Here is a 17,113-nt window from a genome sequence, read left to right on the forward strand (position 1 = left end):
CATATTAGCCATGTTCTAAGAAAAAAAAAGAACTTTATTTTAAAAAGGAGGAAACTAAGATCCCCAAAGAAGGGAAGGCATTCACTCAAGGTCACAGAAGCAGGTTCATTAACTATCCTGTACAATGCTCCTTCTGCTACACTGTCCTGCAGTGCCTGGTTTCTCTGTTGAAACACAGAATTCCCCTACAAAACTCCTAACTTGCATGACAGACTCTACATATAGCATCTAATTCCCTTTACAATCCTCCCTTCCATTAAATGGAAATCACCTAGAATTTTTAATAGCTTCATTCATGAAAGTTCTAGAAAAAGACACTATGAGAGTATCCCTGTCTTCAGGGATGTCTCAATCACTTGTATACACCATTTAAAAGTTAGTAACATCAGCAGCAGCCATGGTGTAATGGTAGTGTAAATTTGAAGATCTTTCCCACCTACTAATAGGCCCACGTGACCTGCTTATGTCACATGAAGCCTAAGTCACACATGGTGGGAGGAGCTTACTAAACTAGAGGAACAGGAATGGGTGAAGCAGGAAATGCTCAGAGCAGTTAGAATTGAGGGAGAGAGCAGATGTGTGCTAGGTGTGCTGTGAATGTTTGTTGGTGGCAAGGCTCCAGCAGGGGGTAGGAAGGTTATGGGATAGCTTGGTTCTCTGTTATGATGTTCTGTGTTAGGTTCTTTGCTGTTATTATAAAGTGGACTTACTTGTTCTGGAATTTGCTTGCTGCTTGGATGGGTTGGATTTATTGGTTTTGGGATCTGGTTCTCTGGTGTCTGACTAAATGGTTTACTTCTGCCACCTTCTATACAGAGAGTCTCTTATATTTTGTGATACAGAACTACACAGGAATATTTACAATTATCTTCTATATTGTAATTACTGCCTTGTTAATACACATGGGAACAGTAAAATAAGACATGGCTGCAGACAATAGATCATTTGATCAGCTGGATGTCAGTCTTGGTCTTAGAGACTGAGTCAAAAGGGGACACAGGTCATGAAAGTAAAATGCATACGTGTTTGCCTAGTCCAGGGGTGGGGAACCTGCAGCCTGAGGGCCACATGTAGCACTCTAGATCCTCAAGTATGGCCCTTTGACTGAATCCAAACTTCACAGAACAAATCCCCTTAATAAAAAGATTTGTTCTGTAAAAATTGGACTCACTCAAGGACTCAGAAGACCACATGTGGCCTCAAGACCACAGGTTCCTCATCCCTGGCCTAGTGCTTAGTGGGAGAGAAGAAAATCGGGTTTGGAGGGCAACAGAGGATTTAAAGTTTAACACCATTTGATCCTTCTCCCTATTTTACAGTTGAGGAAACTGAAAGTCACAAGTAAGAAGTGACTTAAGATCACAGCCTCATAGATTTTAGAGCACAGAGAGACCATAGTGGATCATTTAATACAATATCTTCTTTTTACAGGTGAAGCAATTGAAGCCCAGAGAGACTAAGAAACTTGCCCAAGGTCAAACAGGAAGGAAGTAAAAAAGGCAGAATTCCAGCCCAGGTCCTTTGACTCCCATTGCAGTGCTTTCCCTCCTAAATTACGTTGTCTCCCCGTAAGGTTAAGCAGGGTGGGACTTTTCTGTTTTCTCTTTTGGAGCACTTATGTAATCAAGTGCCTTTGAGTTTGGCCTTTGTTTCTTTTATTAAATTGGGAGTCTTTGATGACCAGCTTACCTCAAGGGAAAGCCTAGTTTACATGGGTTTGAGTCACATGTTTGTGACACCTTTTGACCCCGAAGAAGCTTTTTAGGTCACGTGGGTTTGAGTTGAATGGCTGTGATGCTCTTTGACTCTGAACAGGGTATACAAACTCAGAGGTGAGCGTCTTGTTTGGGACTCTCACTCGCTGGAAGAGTGTTGGTGTGGAGAGTCTGGGTAACTGCTGGAGCACCCCCCCACCTCTGAAGAAACTCAGATGCTGATGCTTCCCTGGTAACTACGTATTGCTATGGATAGACTGGTTTGTGTTGTTTGCTCTGTTGACATTGTCTCTGTTTGTAATTTCTATTTGTATTTGCTCTGAAGTTCAGGGTACAGGCTTTTCTCCCTGAAATAAATGAATGGTATTTGTACATTTAATTAAAGTAAGATTGTTAACCCCTTAGCAAAGCAGATCAAAGAACCTGTGCTCTTCTTGTTGATCTTGTTGGGTCTTACACCCCACAGCACTCTTGTTACATTCCCACTATAGATCACATGGGTAATAAGGTGGAGACAAACACTGTCTGATCTAGCAAACTTTCCCAGACAGCTGTATAATCTACTTACTTTAAGGCAACCTTATTCCCACAGGCTCTCTTCCCTTCATCCTCAAGCCCCCTATTCTCTCATTTGATACCCTTTTCCATAGTTTTGGTTCTTTCCTTTCCTTTTACCCAATTATCTAATTCTTCCCTTCTTTTTCTCTCTCGGGTAATTAATTAAAATCACCCTTCTTTTCCTCCCCTTCATTTTTTTTCGTTTTTTTCATTTTCTGCATTTTTTCCCTAGAATTATTTTCCCAAAAAATTATTTTCCCTTCATTCTTTCCATTAATATTCTTCCTTTTCTGTCTATTCTAAAATTTATTCTTTGATTTAGGCCAGGCCTGCATAACTTGTGGTCCTCAGGCAGCTTGCTGCCCAAAGGATTTTGGGAAGCCTGAGAAAAATGTAGAGGAAAACATCCTTTCTAAGTAGAGGAAATCCTTTGGCTTGCCACAAGTGGCCTGAGAGCCTTAAGCTGCCCACCTGCCTGCACACTGTGCAGGCCTGATTTAGGCAGTTGGAACAAGCCTCACTTGGTCATTGTTTGGGCCCTGACTGACTCAGGGTAAATGTAAATACCGATTGTTTCTGTTTTGGCCAGAAACCCTAAGTGTCTTCCCCTCCCAGACTGATTGTTTTAACTAGGAGGTAAAGAGTCCATTCTTCTGCTTGTTTCTTACCTTTTTGTATGAGCAATGGACCCCCCCACCTTGTAAATCTCAGCTGGGATAGCATCAGCACCAGGTGCTTTGCCACATGAAAGGAGCCTATTGGCATTCAAAACCTCTTTTTCAGCTGGAGCTTCAGCTAGGGAGGGAATTGACTTCAACCTGAGGTAAAAAGTCAAGGGCCTCAGCATTGATTGATGATGGTCTGCTGAGAACGCAATGGAAGTATTCAGCTCATCTCCCTAGGATCATGCCCTTATCATTAATTAATGTGGCACCGCCAGCACTGAGTAGTTGAGACACAGCATAGGTCTTTGGCCCATAAATAGCCTTCAGAGCACCATAAAAGCACTTTGTATTATTACTATCAACATAAAACTGAATTTCATCTGCCTTCTTACTGAGCCAAGAATCCTGCATCTTTCTAAGCTTTGCTCGTACGTTAGTTTTGTTTTTTTTTGATGATTGCCACTTTATTTTTTTTTTAATTTAAATTTATTTATTTAACATATTTGGTTTTCAGCATTGATTTTCACAACCCTTTGAATTACAAATTTTCTCCCCATTTCTACCCTCCCCCCCACTCCAAGGTGGCTTATATTCTGGTTGCCCTGTTCCCCAGTCAGCCCTCCCCTCTATCACCCCCCTCCCCTCTCATCCCCTTTTCCCTTCCTTTCTTGTAGGGCAAGATAAATTTCTACGCCTCATTGCCTGTGTATCTTATTTTTCAGTTGCATGCAAAAACTTTTTTTGGTTTTGAACATCTGATTTTAAAATTTTGAGTTCCAAATTCTCTCCCCTCTTCCCTTCCCACCCACCCTCCCTAAGAAGTCGAGCAATTCAACCTAGGCCACACATGTATCATTATGTATAACCCTTCCACAATACTCATGTTGTGAAAGGCTAACTACATTTTGCTCCTTTTCAACCCATCCCGCTTTATTGAATTTTCTCCCTTGACCCTGTCCCCTTTCCAAAGTGTTTGTTTTGATTACCTCCACACCCGTCTGCCCTCCCCTCCATCATCCCCCCACTTTTATTTTATTTTATTTTATTTTATTTTATCTTCCTCCCTCTTCTTTCCTGTGGGGTAAGATACCCAACTGAGTATGTATGGTATTCCCCCTCAGGCCAAATCTGATGAGAGCAAGGTTCACTCATTCCCCCCTCACCTGCCCTCTCCCCTCCTCCAACAGAACTGCTTCCTCTTGCCACCTTTATGCGAGATAATCCACCCCATTCTATCTCTCCCTATCTCCCTCTCTCAGTATGTTGCTCTCTCATCCCTTACTTTCACTTTATTTCTTTTAGATATCTTCCCTTCATCTTCAACTCACCCTGTGTCTGCTCTCTCTCTTTTACACATATATATACACACACACATATATATAAACACATATATATACATATACACATACATACACATACATACATATACACATAGATATATACATACATACACATTCACTTATATATATACATAAACATATATATATATATGCATATTCCCTTCAACTACCCTAATACTGAGGTCTCATGAATCATACATATCATCTTTCCATGTAGGAATGTAAACAAAACAGTTCAACTTTAGTAAGTCCCTTGCAATTTCCGTTTCTTGATTACCTTTTCATGCTTCTCTTGATTCTTGTGTTTGAAAATCAAATTTTCTATTCAGTTCTGGTCTTTTCACTGAGAAAGCTTGAAAGTGCTCTATTTTATTGAAAATCCATATTTTGCCTTGGAACATGATACTCAGTTTTGCTGGGTAGGTGATTCTAGGTTTTAATCCTAGCTCCATTGACCTCCGGAATATCGCATTCCAAGCCCTTTGATCTCTTAATGTAGAAGCTGCCAGATCTTGGATTATTCTGATTGGGTTTCCACAATACTCAAATTGTTTCTTTCTGGCTGCTTGCAGTATTTTCTCCTTGATCTGGGAGCTCTGGAATTTGGCGACAACATTCCTAGGAGATTTCTTTTTGGGATCTATTTGAGGAGGCGATCGATGGATTCTTTCAATTTCTATTTTGTCCTGTGGCTCTAGAATATCAGGGCAGTTCTCCTTGATAATTTCTTGAAAGATGATATCTAGGCTCTTTTTTTGATCATGGCTTTCAGGTAGTCCAATAATTTTTAAATTATCTCTCCTGGATCTATTTTCCAGGTCAGTGGTTTTTCCAAGGAGATATTTCACATTGTCTTCCATTTTTTCATTCCTTTGGTTCTGTTTTATAATATCCTGATTTCTCATAAACTCACTAGCTTCCACTTGCTCCAATCTCATTTTTAAAGTAGTATTTTCTTCAGTGGTCTTTTGGACCTCCTTTTCCATTTGGGTAATTCTGCCTTTCAAGACATTCTTCTCCTCATTGGCTTTTTGGAGCTCTTTTGTCATTTGAGTTAGTCTATTTTTTAAAGTGTTGTTTTCTTCAATGTTTTTTTCAGCATTTTTTGGGGTCTCCTTTAGCAAGTCATTGACTTGTTTTTCATGGTTTTCTTACATCCTTCGCATTTCTCTTCCCAATTTTTCCTCTACTTCTCTAACTTGCTTTTCCAAATCCTTTTTGAGTTCTTCTATGGCCTGGGGCCAGTTCATGTTTTTCTTGGAGGCTTTTGTTGTAGGCTCTATGACTTTGTTGTCTTCTTTAGGCTGTATGTTTTGGTCTTCTTTGTCACCAAAGAAAGAATCCAAAGTCTGAGGCTGAATCTGGGCGCATTTTCGCTGCCTGGCCATATTCCCAACCAACTAACTTGACCCTTGAGTTTTTCAGTGGGGTATGACTGCTTGTAGACTAACGAGTTCTATGTTCTACGTTTGGGGGGGAGGTGCCAGCTCTGTCAGACCCGCACTACTCCTTCCCCAAGAACCCCCAGTCCAGACTGGGCTTAGATCTTCAGCAGGCTGTTGCACTCCTGCTCTGATCCGCCACTTAATTCCTCCCACCAGGTGGGCCTGGAGCCGGAAGTAACAACAGCTGTAGCTGCCCCACCTCCGCTGCCCGCAGGGCTGGAAGCCGAACTGAGAACTCCTTCTACTCCCGCAGCTTTTCCCACTAACCTTCTCCGCAGTCTTTGGTGTTTGTGGGTCGAGGGGTCTGGTAACTGCCGCAGCTCACATATTCAGGGCACTAGGGCCCCCTTCGCCCGGCTTCTGGTCTGGATGGTCCATGCCGCTCAGGCTGGGCTCTGCTCCACTCTGTTCCCAGCTCCCAGCTCCCAGCTCCGTATGGAATAGACCTCACCCAGAGACCATCCAGGCTGTCCTGGGCTGGAGCCCTGCTTCCCTCTGCTGTTCTGTGGGTTCTGCCATTCTAGAATTGGTTCAGAGCCATTTTTTATAGGTTTTTGGAGGGACTCGGGTACGGACCTCACTGTAGTCCCTGCTTACCAGCCGCCATCTTGGCTCCACCCCTGATTGCCCCGTACGTTAGTTTTGATGGAATTAAATGCTGCCTTCTTAGAGATGGATGAACTAACTGATTACCACACTGAAGGTCTACAGAGCCACTATGCTGACCTCATTGTTGTAGGCCTGTGAAACCTGGACAGCATACCAGCGCCATGCCTGGATACTGAATCGCTTCCATTTGAATTGTCTTAGGAAGATTCTGAAGATCACCTGGCAGGATAAAATACCAGAAACTGAAGTCCTTTCCCGAACTAAACTGCCAAGCATTCAAACTCTGCTTCAGAGAGTGCAATCTGATGGGTTGGCCACCTTGTTAGAATGCAAAATGTACATCTGCCAAAGACTATTTTATGGAGAACTCATACAGGGCAAGTGTTCACATGGTGGTCAGAAGAAGCCGATACAAGGACACTCTCGAAGTCTCTCTCAAGAACTTTGGAATTGATTGTGTGACATGTGAGACACTGGCACAAGACCAGTCAGTATGGTCTGCCCACATCAGAGAACGCGCTGGTGCTCTATGAGCAAAGCAGAATTGAAACAGCTCAAAGGAAACACAGGATGTGCAAATTTAGAGTATCCACCCCAAATGTTCACCCGGATTATTTATAGCCGACCTGTGGTAGATCATTCTAAGGTCATGTTGGTGTGATCAGCCTCAGTCAGATACATTGAAACTTGACTCTAGCATAGTGATGTCATTTTGTTCCTCTTCAAGAATGAAGGACACCAACCAACTAACCAACCAATCTTACCTAGACTTAACCACTGAATGGGCACTACCTCAGCCAAATTGAGACCTGTTAACCTTAGCTTAAAAAGGCCATAGTCTCCCATTGCATCTGGGGCCATCTCCAGTCATCCTGATCAATATCTTCCAACTGGACCCAGATGGCTTCAGTGGAGAAAGTGAGGCTGGTGACTTTGCACAGCCCTGCCTCACTTAAACCCAATTCACCTGCATGTCATGGCATCATATCTCTGATGTCATGGTCCTCTTTGAGCATGGTGACTAGTGGAAGGAAAAGACACTGAGTGAGCATGCTCAGTGTTCAAGGTTAGCCTGTCCTGATGTTAGCTCATTGAGTTGTTTCTTAGTTAAATTTCTTGGTGTTTTTGGCCTGTGGAGACTTTTATTTTGCTTCTTGAATATATTTCTTATTTGGGGAAGTTTTAAGAGGTTGTGAATTGGAGCAAATGTCTAGTCTTCCATATGGTGGTTGGTGACCCAGGAGTCCCATCGATACACTTTGAAATGAATACATAAAACATAACTTTGCCATCTCTTCAATATCTAATAGCATGTTCCCACAACAATTTGAGAAAACAATTTGCTTCTACTACTTTTTCACTGTCTCCTTTTCTACAACCCTTCCCCCTACAACTCACCTCTACTCTGGCGTCGATATTTCCAGTAGAGTAAGGTAAAAATCAAGGCCAGGAGGATCATGACAGGCACAAGAATACCCACGAATATAGCCACTGAAAAACTATGGCCTGCAGGGAAGGGGGAGGGGTAGTAGGGAGAATAAAATAAATGTAAGTCGGATATTCAAACAAAACATGGAGAAAGGTACACTACACGTAAATGGTTTTTAATTTTACTCACCATATGTTCTGTCCTCTAACTCAAAAATTGTTTTCATATATACATATACACATATACGTGCATACACACATACATATACACATATATTAAAAATCTATTTCTATTTCAAATTTTAAATTTCTTGAAAACAAGATACAATTCTAGGACCCTGGTATGCAAAGATATTTCTCCATGATCTTACTCTAAAGCTATTTGACTGGAGTAACTAAAGTGATCACTGTTCACTGCCCAGCTCTAACATTCTGCTTTGTACCTGAATGAAACATGGCAAAATTTTTATACTTATCTATTTCCAACTAAGTGAAGCTCCAGGATTCCCTGAGTGATATTCCAAGATGTCAAGGTCACTCAGCATGAAAACCAGAAATGGTTCATGCTGTGCCTCACCAGGAAAACCAGAAATGGTTCATACCATGCCTCACCAGGAAAACCAGAAACGGTTCATACCACTTCTCCATCACTTGCTAGTTATGTGACTTTGGACAAATCACTCATCTCAGACTGTTTCCTTAGCTGTAGAAAGGAGGTGGAGGGACAATCCTTTCTAGTCCTATGCATGCCTATGAATGGAGGCTCCATGAGAATCTCATTCCAAAGTTTATAGTTTGAAACAAAACAGGAAGCTCTGTATTCACATAAAGATACACAATGAGCAGAGGATCTCTGGAGGTTAGTTCTAAATGGTAGAAATCCTGTGTTTTAGCTCTAGAGACTTACCAGGGACCAAGAAAGAGGAGAAGGCTTTGTAGACCCTGTGAGGGAGATAGCCTGAATGTCTAAAGGGGCCCCTCCGAAACCTGACTTTTGGTTGACTTTCCTCTGTCCCTTGGAGAGGTCCTAGGCAGTGTTTGGTTTTGGAAGAGGACCTGGAGTCAACACCTTATGCTATTTTTCTATGGAGAGAGGCCTACATCTCCTTCCAGGTTATGTTATTAGTTCTGGGGCCCAGCTACATGGTCTGTTTGGCCTCACCACTCATGGGACGCAAAATGGAGAAAAACAGGTCAAAACAAAGGTCCTCCCCTTGCACACTTCTACCATCAGCTCAGAAGAACCAGGGATATATGTGGGGAGGCTGCCATTGGGATGCTGGGTCAGAGAAATAACTTCCTTCCCTCTTAGAATCCCAAATTTCCTTTAAAGCCCAGCCAAGGTACCATTGTCTGTGTGTTTTCATGATCCACTTGCTGCTAGTGCCTCCCTCTTCAAATTACTTTGCATTTATTTTGCATATAATTTATATATACTTGTAAATGTCCATCATAGCTCCCCTTGAGAGACTGTTACAGAAAGTAATATGAACCTTTTTTTTTTGGTACCAATAGGCAGCTAGATGGTTCAATGGACAGAGTTCTGGGCCTGGAGCCAGGAAGATCTGAGTTCAAATCCAGCCTCACACACTTACTAGGTTTGTGACCTTGTACAAGTTACTTCACCCTGTTTGCCTCAGTTTCCTCATCTTTAAAATGAGCAGGAGAAGGAAATGGCAAACCATTCCAGTATCTGTGCCAAGAAAACCCCAAATGGGGTCACGAAGAATCAGACATGACTGAACAACACCACCAGTAGGCTGTTGGTAGCATCTGGCACAATGCTTACATATGACTAAAGTATCTACAAAGTATCCTCCCATGCTCTCTCATCTTATTACCTCTTTGTTTTCCTGAGGGGTCCATTTTCTATTTTTCTGTGAGGGATACAGAAACAAAGAATGACACTGATGTGTCACACAAGCATCAGAGAGGGCATATTTACCTGCGCCATCTTTGGTAGGAACCATGCTGTATTCCATCCTACTCTCCAGGTGCTCCACATTACAGAATATCTTTTTCCCCACATGGTTCTCAGAGTCTTTGATGTGGAGGATGCTAGTGACCGATGTGGTACCATTTGGATGAATGATGGTCTCAGTGCTACTTGGCACTTCTGGCCTGACCTTCCAGGAGATCACAGGAGGGGGCCGCGCAGTGGCAGAGCAGGTGACATTCAGGTAGCCTTCAGAGAACTGGTAGTCCAGGAAAACTGTAGGCTGTACTGAGACAAAAACCAATAATGCTCTTTCATCAAAATGGATTCAGCATCTATGTGCCCAGCACTGTAAGGGATTAAAAAAAAGTATAAGAAATGGTTCCTGAAACATGTTGATCCATAGGAAAATAATAAGGATAGCTTGCATTTATATGTTGTTTCAAATTATAAAAAATGCTTTTTGTTTGCTATTTAATTTTATCATCACAATCTTGTGAAGCAGATGCTATTACTAGCTTATAGCTGGAAGAGACTTTAGACAGGTTCTGATTTTCCATTATTTTTATTTATTAATTCCATTATTTATTAATTTTCCAAATGAGTCAGTGTCCAATGTACTTGAACTCATATTCTTTGCTTCCTAATTTAGCATTCCTTCCACTACACCATGCTGCTACATTAAGGAATTGAGCTTTATTCTCTAATTATTATAATTAGAGAATAATGACAGGGTTAGAGTGGTTAGACAATGGGATTTGGAGACAACATAGATTTTTGTGGGCTAGAGGAGATGATGCACATCTCATGGTGGAGATGGGACTCTCATAGGACTAGGGCTAACATTTATATTGCACTTTGTAAGATTTGTGAGGTATCATTCAGTCTAAAAATCATTTATTAAGTATTTACCATGTGCCAGGCACTATGCTAAGTGCTGGGGATAAAAAAAGGTAAAGACAATCCCTGTCTTCGAAGAGTTTACAGTCTAATGGGGAGACAATATCTAGGTAACTAGGGACATATAAGATATGTACAGAGCAGTGGGAAGACCACTCTGGATAAGAAGACACTAGGAAGGAAATACTGTAGGCTATACTGAGACCAGCAGAGGCCTCTTACAAAAAGTAAGATTTAAGCTGAATCTTGAAAGAAACCAGGGAAAAGTAAGAGATTGAGGCAAAGAGGAAAGCATACTTAGCATGGAAGACAAGGAGATGCCGTGTCATGTATAAGAAATGATAACAAAAACCAGTGTGAGAAGATCATGGATAGGAGTAAAGCATAAGAAGGGGCCAGGTTGCAAAGTGTTCTAAATGCCAAACTGAAGATTTTATATTGATCTTGAGTATTGCAACAGCCCTGAAATACAGCTAGGATCTAGGTGGGTAGAAATTAAGAAATAAGGTATATAAAGTATTCCAGAGAAGGGGTTCAAAAGGCAGGAATGAACATGGTGTTATGACGAATTTGTGTTTGGGAGGCACATAATGATGAATTTAGGAATAATTAGAACAGAAGGTGTATGTTGGATGACAGTGGGAAATTACATTCAGTGGGTAGGACAAGACTAGAATACAGAGAACTTGAAAATCATTTAGAAATTGAGGTTTGATTAATTAGGAAGCCACTGCGCAATCCTGGGGAATGGATGTTGAAAGTGGTATTTTATGGAGATCTGTCAAGAAGCCAAAAGCTAGATGCCCTGCAGGGAGTCATCACCTGGAACTGAATGCCAACGAGAGAGAGCTCGTCAACAGGGACCTGGATTGAGAATCTAGCTTAGCAAAAGGGGTCTGGCTAAGCTAAGTAATGGGTGAGGTCTGGCAATGTCAGCTAATGCAGGGAGAGAGAAGCCAGTGAAAGATTTAGGCAGGTAGATGGGCAGTGCCCAGTAGATGAAATAGCAAAAGTGACACCACAAATAAGCAAGAAGGAAAGTATCTCAAGTATGGAGGACAAGGAGATGGAATGATACACACATGCATTACATGCATATTCATACATACATGTATATATGCATATATATATATATATACATGTATATATACTTATATATACTCATCCTAGAGTATAAGCGCTTTGCCCTCATTTTATCCTGCTTTGCTGAGTTCTGGGGACCCTGGGCCCAAAGTTATTGACTGTAGCCAGGTCAAAGACCCATCAGTGAATTCTGCCCTTTACTGAGACAAAACTAGAAAATCAAGAATGAATCCACAATGCAGTGACAGCCTGGAGATAGGGATGACAGGGGGCATTCCATTATGGTGATCCAGGTATGAAGTGATGAGGATCTGCTTTAAGATTATAATAACAGTAATTAATATTTATATAGAGCTTTAAAGTTGTCAGAGTACTTTACATAGAACCACAGCCTTATGAGATAGATGGTATAACCCAGAAGACCCAAGCTCAGGTCTGTCCTCACAGACTCTCATTAACTGTGTGATTCTGATCGAGTCACTTAACCTCAATCTGTCTAAATTTCCTCATTTATGAGGCGGGAATAACAACAGCACCCATCTTACAGGATGTGGTGACGATAAAGTGAGACAATAATCACAAATCGCTTAGCAGAGGGAGCATACAGTAGGCACTACATAAATGTTGTCACTGTTATTATTTTCGTTTGGTGGGTGATCAAATTGAATCATGGAGTTAACTAAGAGCCTTGCCCAGGGTCACAAAGGTAGTAAGGGTCTGAAGCAGGATTTTAACTCCATTCCGCCTGGCTCTAAGTCCAGCCTTGATGGGCACCATGCCATTTAGCCTTCTAGGTAGTGTTGGTGGCAGGACAAATGGAATAGAAGGGTCAAATCCAAGCAAGCCACGTTTTGACAAAGTAGCTCTATAACTGAGAGATGGGGCACAAGAAAGGAAAGGAAAAGAACAGGAACCAATGGCACAGAAAGATGATAGTGTTGATGCAGCTAGGTGGTGCAGTGAGTAGAGCACTGGTCCTGGAGTCAGAAAGACCTGAGTTCAAATCCAGCCTCAGAAACTTGATATACTTACTAGCTGTGTGACCTTGGGCAAGACACTTAACCCTAATTGCACTGCCTTCCCCACTCCAAAAAGGAAAACAAACAAACCAAAAAAAAGAGAAAGATAATAGTGGACTCAAACAAACTCTTTGATGGTACCTTCCTCCAACATCAGGTCATACTAAGCTGGTGAATGGGTTCAGTTGGCTGACCTAGAGATTAATGACTGGTTTGGCATTCGATGGCTAAGTGACATTCTGCAGTTTTAACCGGCAAGGACAACTGGGACAGAAATGTTATTCAAACCTTGAATGATTGCTCTCCTTGTATCTCATGAGTTTCCTAGAGACTATCATCTCTGCAGATAAGAGCCCCAAGGGGCTTAGCAACAGATCAGACCATCTGTTGCTTCTTCAGAAGCACCTAGAGCTGCATCAGAGCTAATAGCTAAACCTAGGCTTCTCACTGCTTAGCAGCCACTGCTGACCTAAAGCAAGGATTATGCTCTGAACTGAAGGGATAATTTTTTTTTCTGACTTAGACTAAATAGATATTTGAGGCATGAAACAGAACTAGAAAATCCCAGTGTGTGTGGAAATTACCCTACGTCCCAGAAATGGATAAATGAGGGATTTGAAACAAAGTGCCTTTTAAAATAAGTTTTTTTTTGATACTTTCTGTTTTTTATATTACCATACCATACCTTCCCCCTTCCCACAAAGCCACACCATATGACAAATAGTATTTTTAGAGAGGAAAAAGAAGTAAGCACAACTAACAGGACATTGAAAAAGTCCAAAAACTGCCATGTGTAACACTTGTGGACCTATCACCTCCACGAAGGGGGAGATTGGGGCTGTCTTCTCAAATCTCTTCACTTAAGTCATCCTTGATCTTTATGATTTTGTCACATTTAGTTTTGAGGTTTCTGTGTGTTACTGTTCTTTCCATCTGCATTGTTCTAGTTCTGCATATGGTATTCTTGGTTCTGCTGACTTCACACTGCATCATTGCACATGAATCTTTCCACGTTTCCATATATTCATCACACCCATTGTTTCTTACAGTATGGTAATATTCCTTTGTATCCATGTACCACAATCTGTTCAGCCATTCCCAACTGCCAATTGATGGGCATCTACTTTGTTTCCAATTCTCAGCTATCACGAACAGCACTGCTACAAATATTTTGCAGTACATGGAAACTTTTTTTTATTATTATCAGTGGCTCCCTTGGGGCATAATGCCAGTAATGACGTCTCTGATTCAAAGGGAAGGGATATTTTAGTCATTTTATTTGCATAATTCCAAATTGCTTTCCAAAATAGTTGTACCATTTTGCAGACATACCAACAATACATTAGTGTACCTATCTTTTCACAAGTCCTCCAAAAATGATTGTTGTTACTTTTTGTAATTTGCAGCCTGTGACATGAAACCACAGGGTTGTTTTGATATTCATTTCTCTAATTATTAGTGATTTTGAGCAATTTTATGTGCTTGTAAATAATTTGCAGTTCTTTTTTTTTGAAAACTATTTGTTCACATACTTTGACCATCCATCTGTTGAAGAAGGTGCTTTATTATATTAAGGAAAGGAAGATAGCTCACAGCACTACTAGAAGATATAGGCTCTTGTTCTCCTATCATATTCACCCCATCCTCCCAAATCCTCTAAGTTTTCTTTTCAAAAGTTCCCAAAGAAATTATTCCAATCCTTTTTATGAAACTATAGTTCATTTTGGCTAAACAAATAAAAGTACCATAATTATCCCCATTTTACAGATGAGGCAACTAAAGGAGAGAGAGAGAGAGAGAGAGAGAGAGAGAGAGAGAGAGAGAGAGAGACAAAGAGACAGAGACAGAGACTGAGACAGAGAGAGAGAGAGAGAGAGAGACAGAGAGAGACAGAGAGAGGGAGAGACAGGGAGGGACAGAGAGGGACAGAGAGAGAGAACAAATGACTTGCTCTAGACCACAGAACTAGTAAGCAACTGTGTCACAATTCAAACTTGGGTCTTATACTACCCACTGTGTCACTTAGCTATGTCATGAAAGGCCTTTTATTTAATTGGGTCTGTTATAACTGAATTTTCACATGTTTATGAACTTGAGAACAGGTCAGGCTATCGATTCCTAAGATGGAAGGTGGGGGTTGGGGGATAGAGATATCCTACTATAGAGGGGAGTGATTGAAGGAAAGCCCTGATCATCTATATGGTGAGTTCCCCCAATCAACCTGATGACATCACAAAGCAAAGGTGTTTGTAGGCAACTGAAGAGGAATTTCCTATGGGACCACTGGGTATGCCCAATGGTGCCTTGCTAATAAGACATGTAAAACTCAAGTCAACTAGCTGATTGAGACTCATGTCATGAGTTATAAAAGTGACTGTAGAGACCAAACTGGAATCTTCCATTCTTTCTTGGACTCTGAAAAAATAGAACAATATTTAGAATAAGGGACCTGCATTATGGGAAGAGAGATTTCCTGCTCATTTTCAGTGCCCAGTCCCACACAAACTGAAGAGAACTTAACAGGATCATAGATTTAGGCATAGGTTCTCAAAGTGGGCAATACTGTCCCATTTGGATGGGGAGGCTGGAAAGATTCAGAGGGATGGAATTTTTTCAAAATGATGTAAATTTTTTTTAAAAAAACTGTTAAACAGTTAGAGAAAGTAGATTTCGGTGTGGGAGGCACTGAGTAATTTTTTAAAGGGGTTGTAGGCCAAGTAAGCTTGGGAACCTCTGAATTTTGGAGGTAGAAGAGATGTCAGAGGCCACTGAGTCCAACACAATAGTTTTACAGATGAGGAAACTGAGGATCAGAGAAGTGAAATAATTTGCTCAGACTCACATAACTAGTTAATACCTGAAGTAGGATCTGAAATCAGAATCCTTCTGGCTCCAAGTCCAGTGTTCCACACTGTCTCTCTAATAGTGAATTGCGGCAAAAAAAAAAAAAAACACATAGCACAATTTAACATATACTTGCAAGAAGCTTGAGGCATAGTTCCTGGGCTGTGTTATTGTAGCCTAAATTCTCATATGTAAGAATGAGAATTTTGAATTTCTGTGGCAGTATAATCACAGAATGTAACATTCTGGCCGGAGAAGGGATGTTCTGGACAATACTAGCTTTCAGCATTGCCTCAGGGGTAGGGTCTTATTTGAGAATTCCCAGTTTGAGAGGTCTAGGAATACACCTTTCAGCAAAAGAAAAGGATTTCCTAATGCACCATGTTCTTCAGAGAAAAGTGATTCCCATTAGCTTCTGCACAGTGTTCTACTTAGGGAACAAAGCTAGTGAATGACTCAGATTATGTATGTCTAATTGGAAAGGATTGATTTTTCAACAGTCCTGAAAGTACACTTATCTTCTGGGGTGAGGGGAGAATCTAAACCATAGTGGTTCTATCAATCAAAACCCATCTAGTAAGCACTTACTATGTGCCAGGTGCTGTGTTAAGTACTAGGAATATGAAGAAAGGTTTTTAAAAAGTCCCATCATCAAGAGGCTCAAATTCCAATGAGGGAGGCAGGATGTAAATCATTAAATAATATAAGAAATACAGAGAGTATATGGAACATAACCTTTGATGAAAATGCACTAGCAGCTAGAAGGACTTGGAAAGTATTCCTGAAGAAGTGGAATTTGAGCTGAGACTTAAAAAAAGCCAGGGAAGCTAAAAGGCCCAAGTGAAGAGGCCCAGAGAGGGGAGATGGAGTGCTGGGAGTACGTAACAGCAAGTGGACTGCTGTAGCTTAATTGTACAGTGGAAACACTATACAGATAGAAAAGGGCTGGATTATAAAGAGCTTTATATCTCAAACAAAGGAGTTTATATTTAATCCTTAGGGGAATAGGGAGCTACTGAAGTTTACTGAGTGTGTTTGAGCTGGGTGGGTTAGGGGAGGGGGCTGAGGAGAGCTATGGTTAGAACTCAGGAAAATCACTGTGGCAGTTTAGCAGAAGATGGTTTGGATTGGAGAGAGACTTAAGGAAGGGAGATCAACTAAAATGCATTTACAATAATCCAGGAAGAAGTGATGAGGGTCTGAACCAGGGTGGTAGCTGTGTGAGTAGAGAGAAGGTGAAGGGATGAGAGCAGTTGTGAAGGTAGAAATGGCAAGATTTGGCAAATGACTGGATATGTGGGATGAGTGAGAGTGAGAAGTCATGGATGCCAATGAGGTAATGAACATGGGTGAATGGAAAATGATCAAGCCATATTATTGTCTTCTTTTTTGTATAATCCATAAAATCTGTGTCCACATTTCTTATTTCTCTCTTGAGCCATTTGGTACAATACTGCTGTGGTCCCATGCTATATGTAGTAATAATGAAGTATAGAAGAGAGGAAGGCAAATAGAATGAATTCTGTTTTGGACATGTCAAGTTTGAGATATCTACAAGACACTGAGTTCAA

The 17,113-nt window shown here is 41.1% G+C and overlaps 1 protein-coding gene across 3 annotated transcripts in view; it reads right to left on the minus strand.

Annotated features, from left to right (window-relative positions):
- The window catches only part of LOC118839975 (OX-2 membrane glycoprotein-like), a 56,918-nt gene that overhangs the window by 24,977 nt on the left and 14,828 nt on the right, over positions 1–17,113 (minus strand). For all 3 annotated transcript variants that reach the window (XM_036747483.1, XM_036747482.1, XM_036747484.1), the window contains exons 4-5: positions 9,706–9,984; positions 7,731–7,838 (exon numbers count right to left, since the gene is read on the minus strand). In XM_036747483.1, the coding sequence (XP_036603378.1) occupies positions 7,731–7,838; positions 9,706–9,984 (387 nt within the window). The remainder of the gene's footprint in view (positions 1–7,730; positions 7,839–9,705; positions 9,985–17,113) is intronic.

This window comes from Trichosurus vulpecula, chromosome 2 (assembly GCF_011100635.1).
Source record: "Trichosurus vulpecula isolate mTriVul1 chromosome 2, mTriVul1.pri, whole genome shotgun sequence".
Lineage (NCBI taxonomy): Eukaryota > Metazoa > Chordata > Mammalia > Diprotodontia > Phalangeridae > Trichosurus > Trichosurus vulpecula.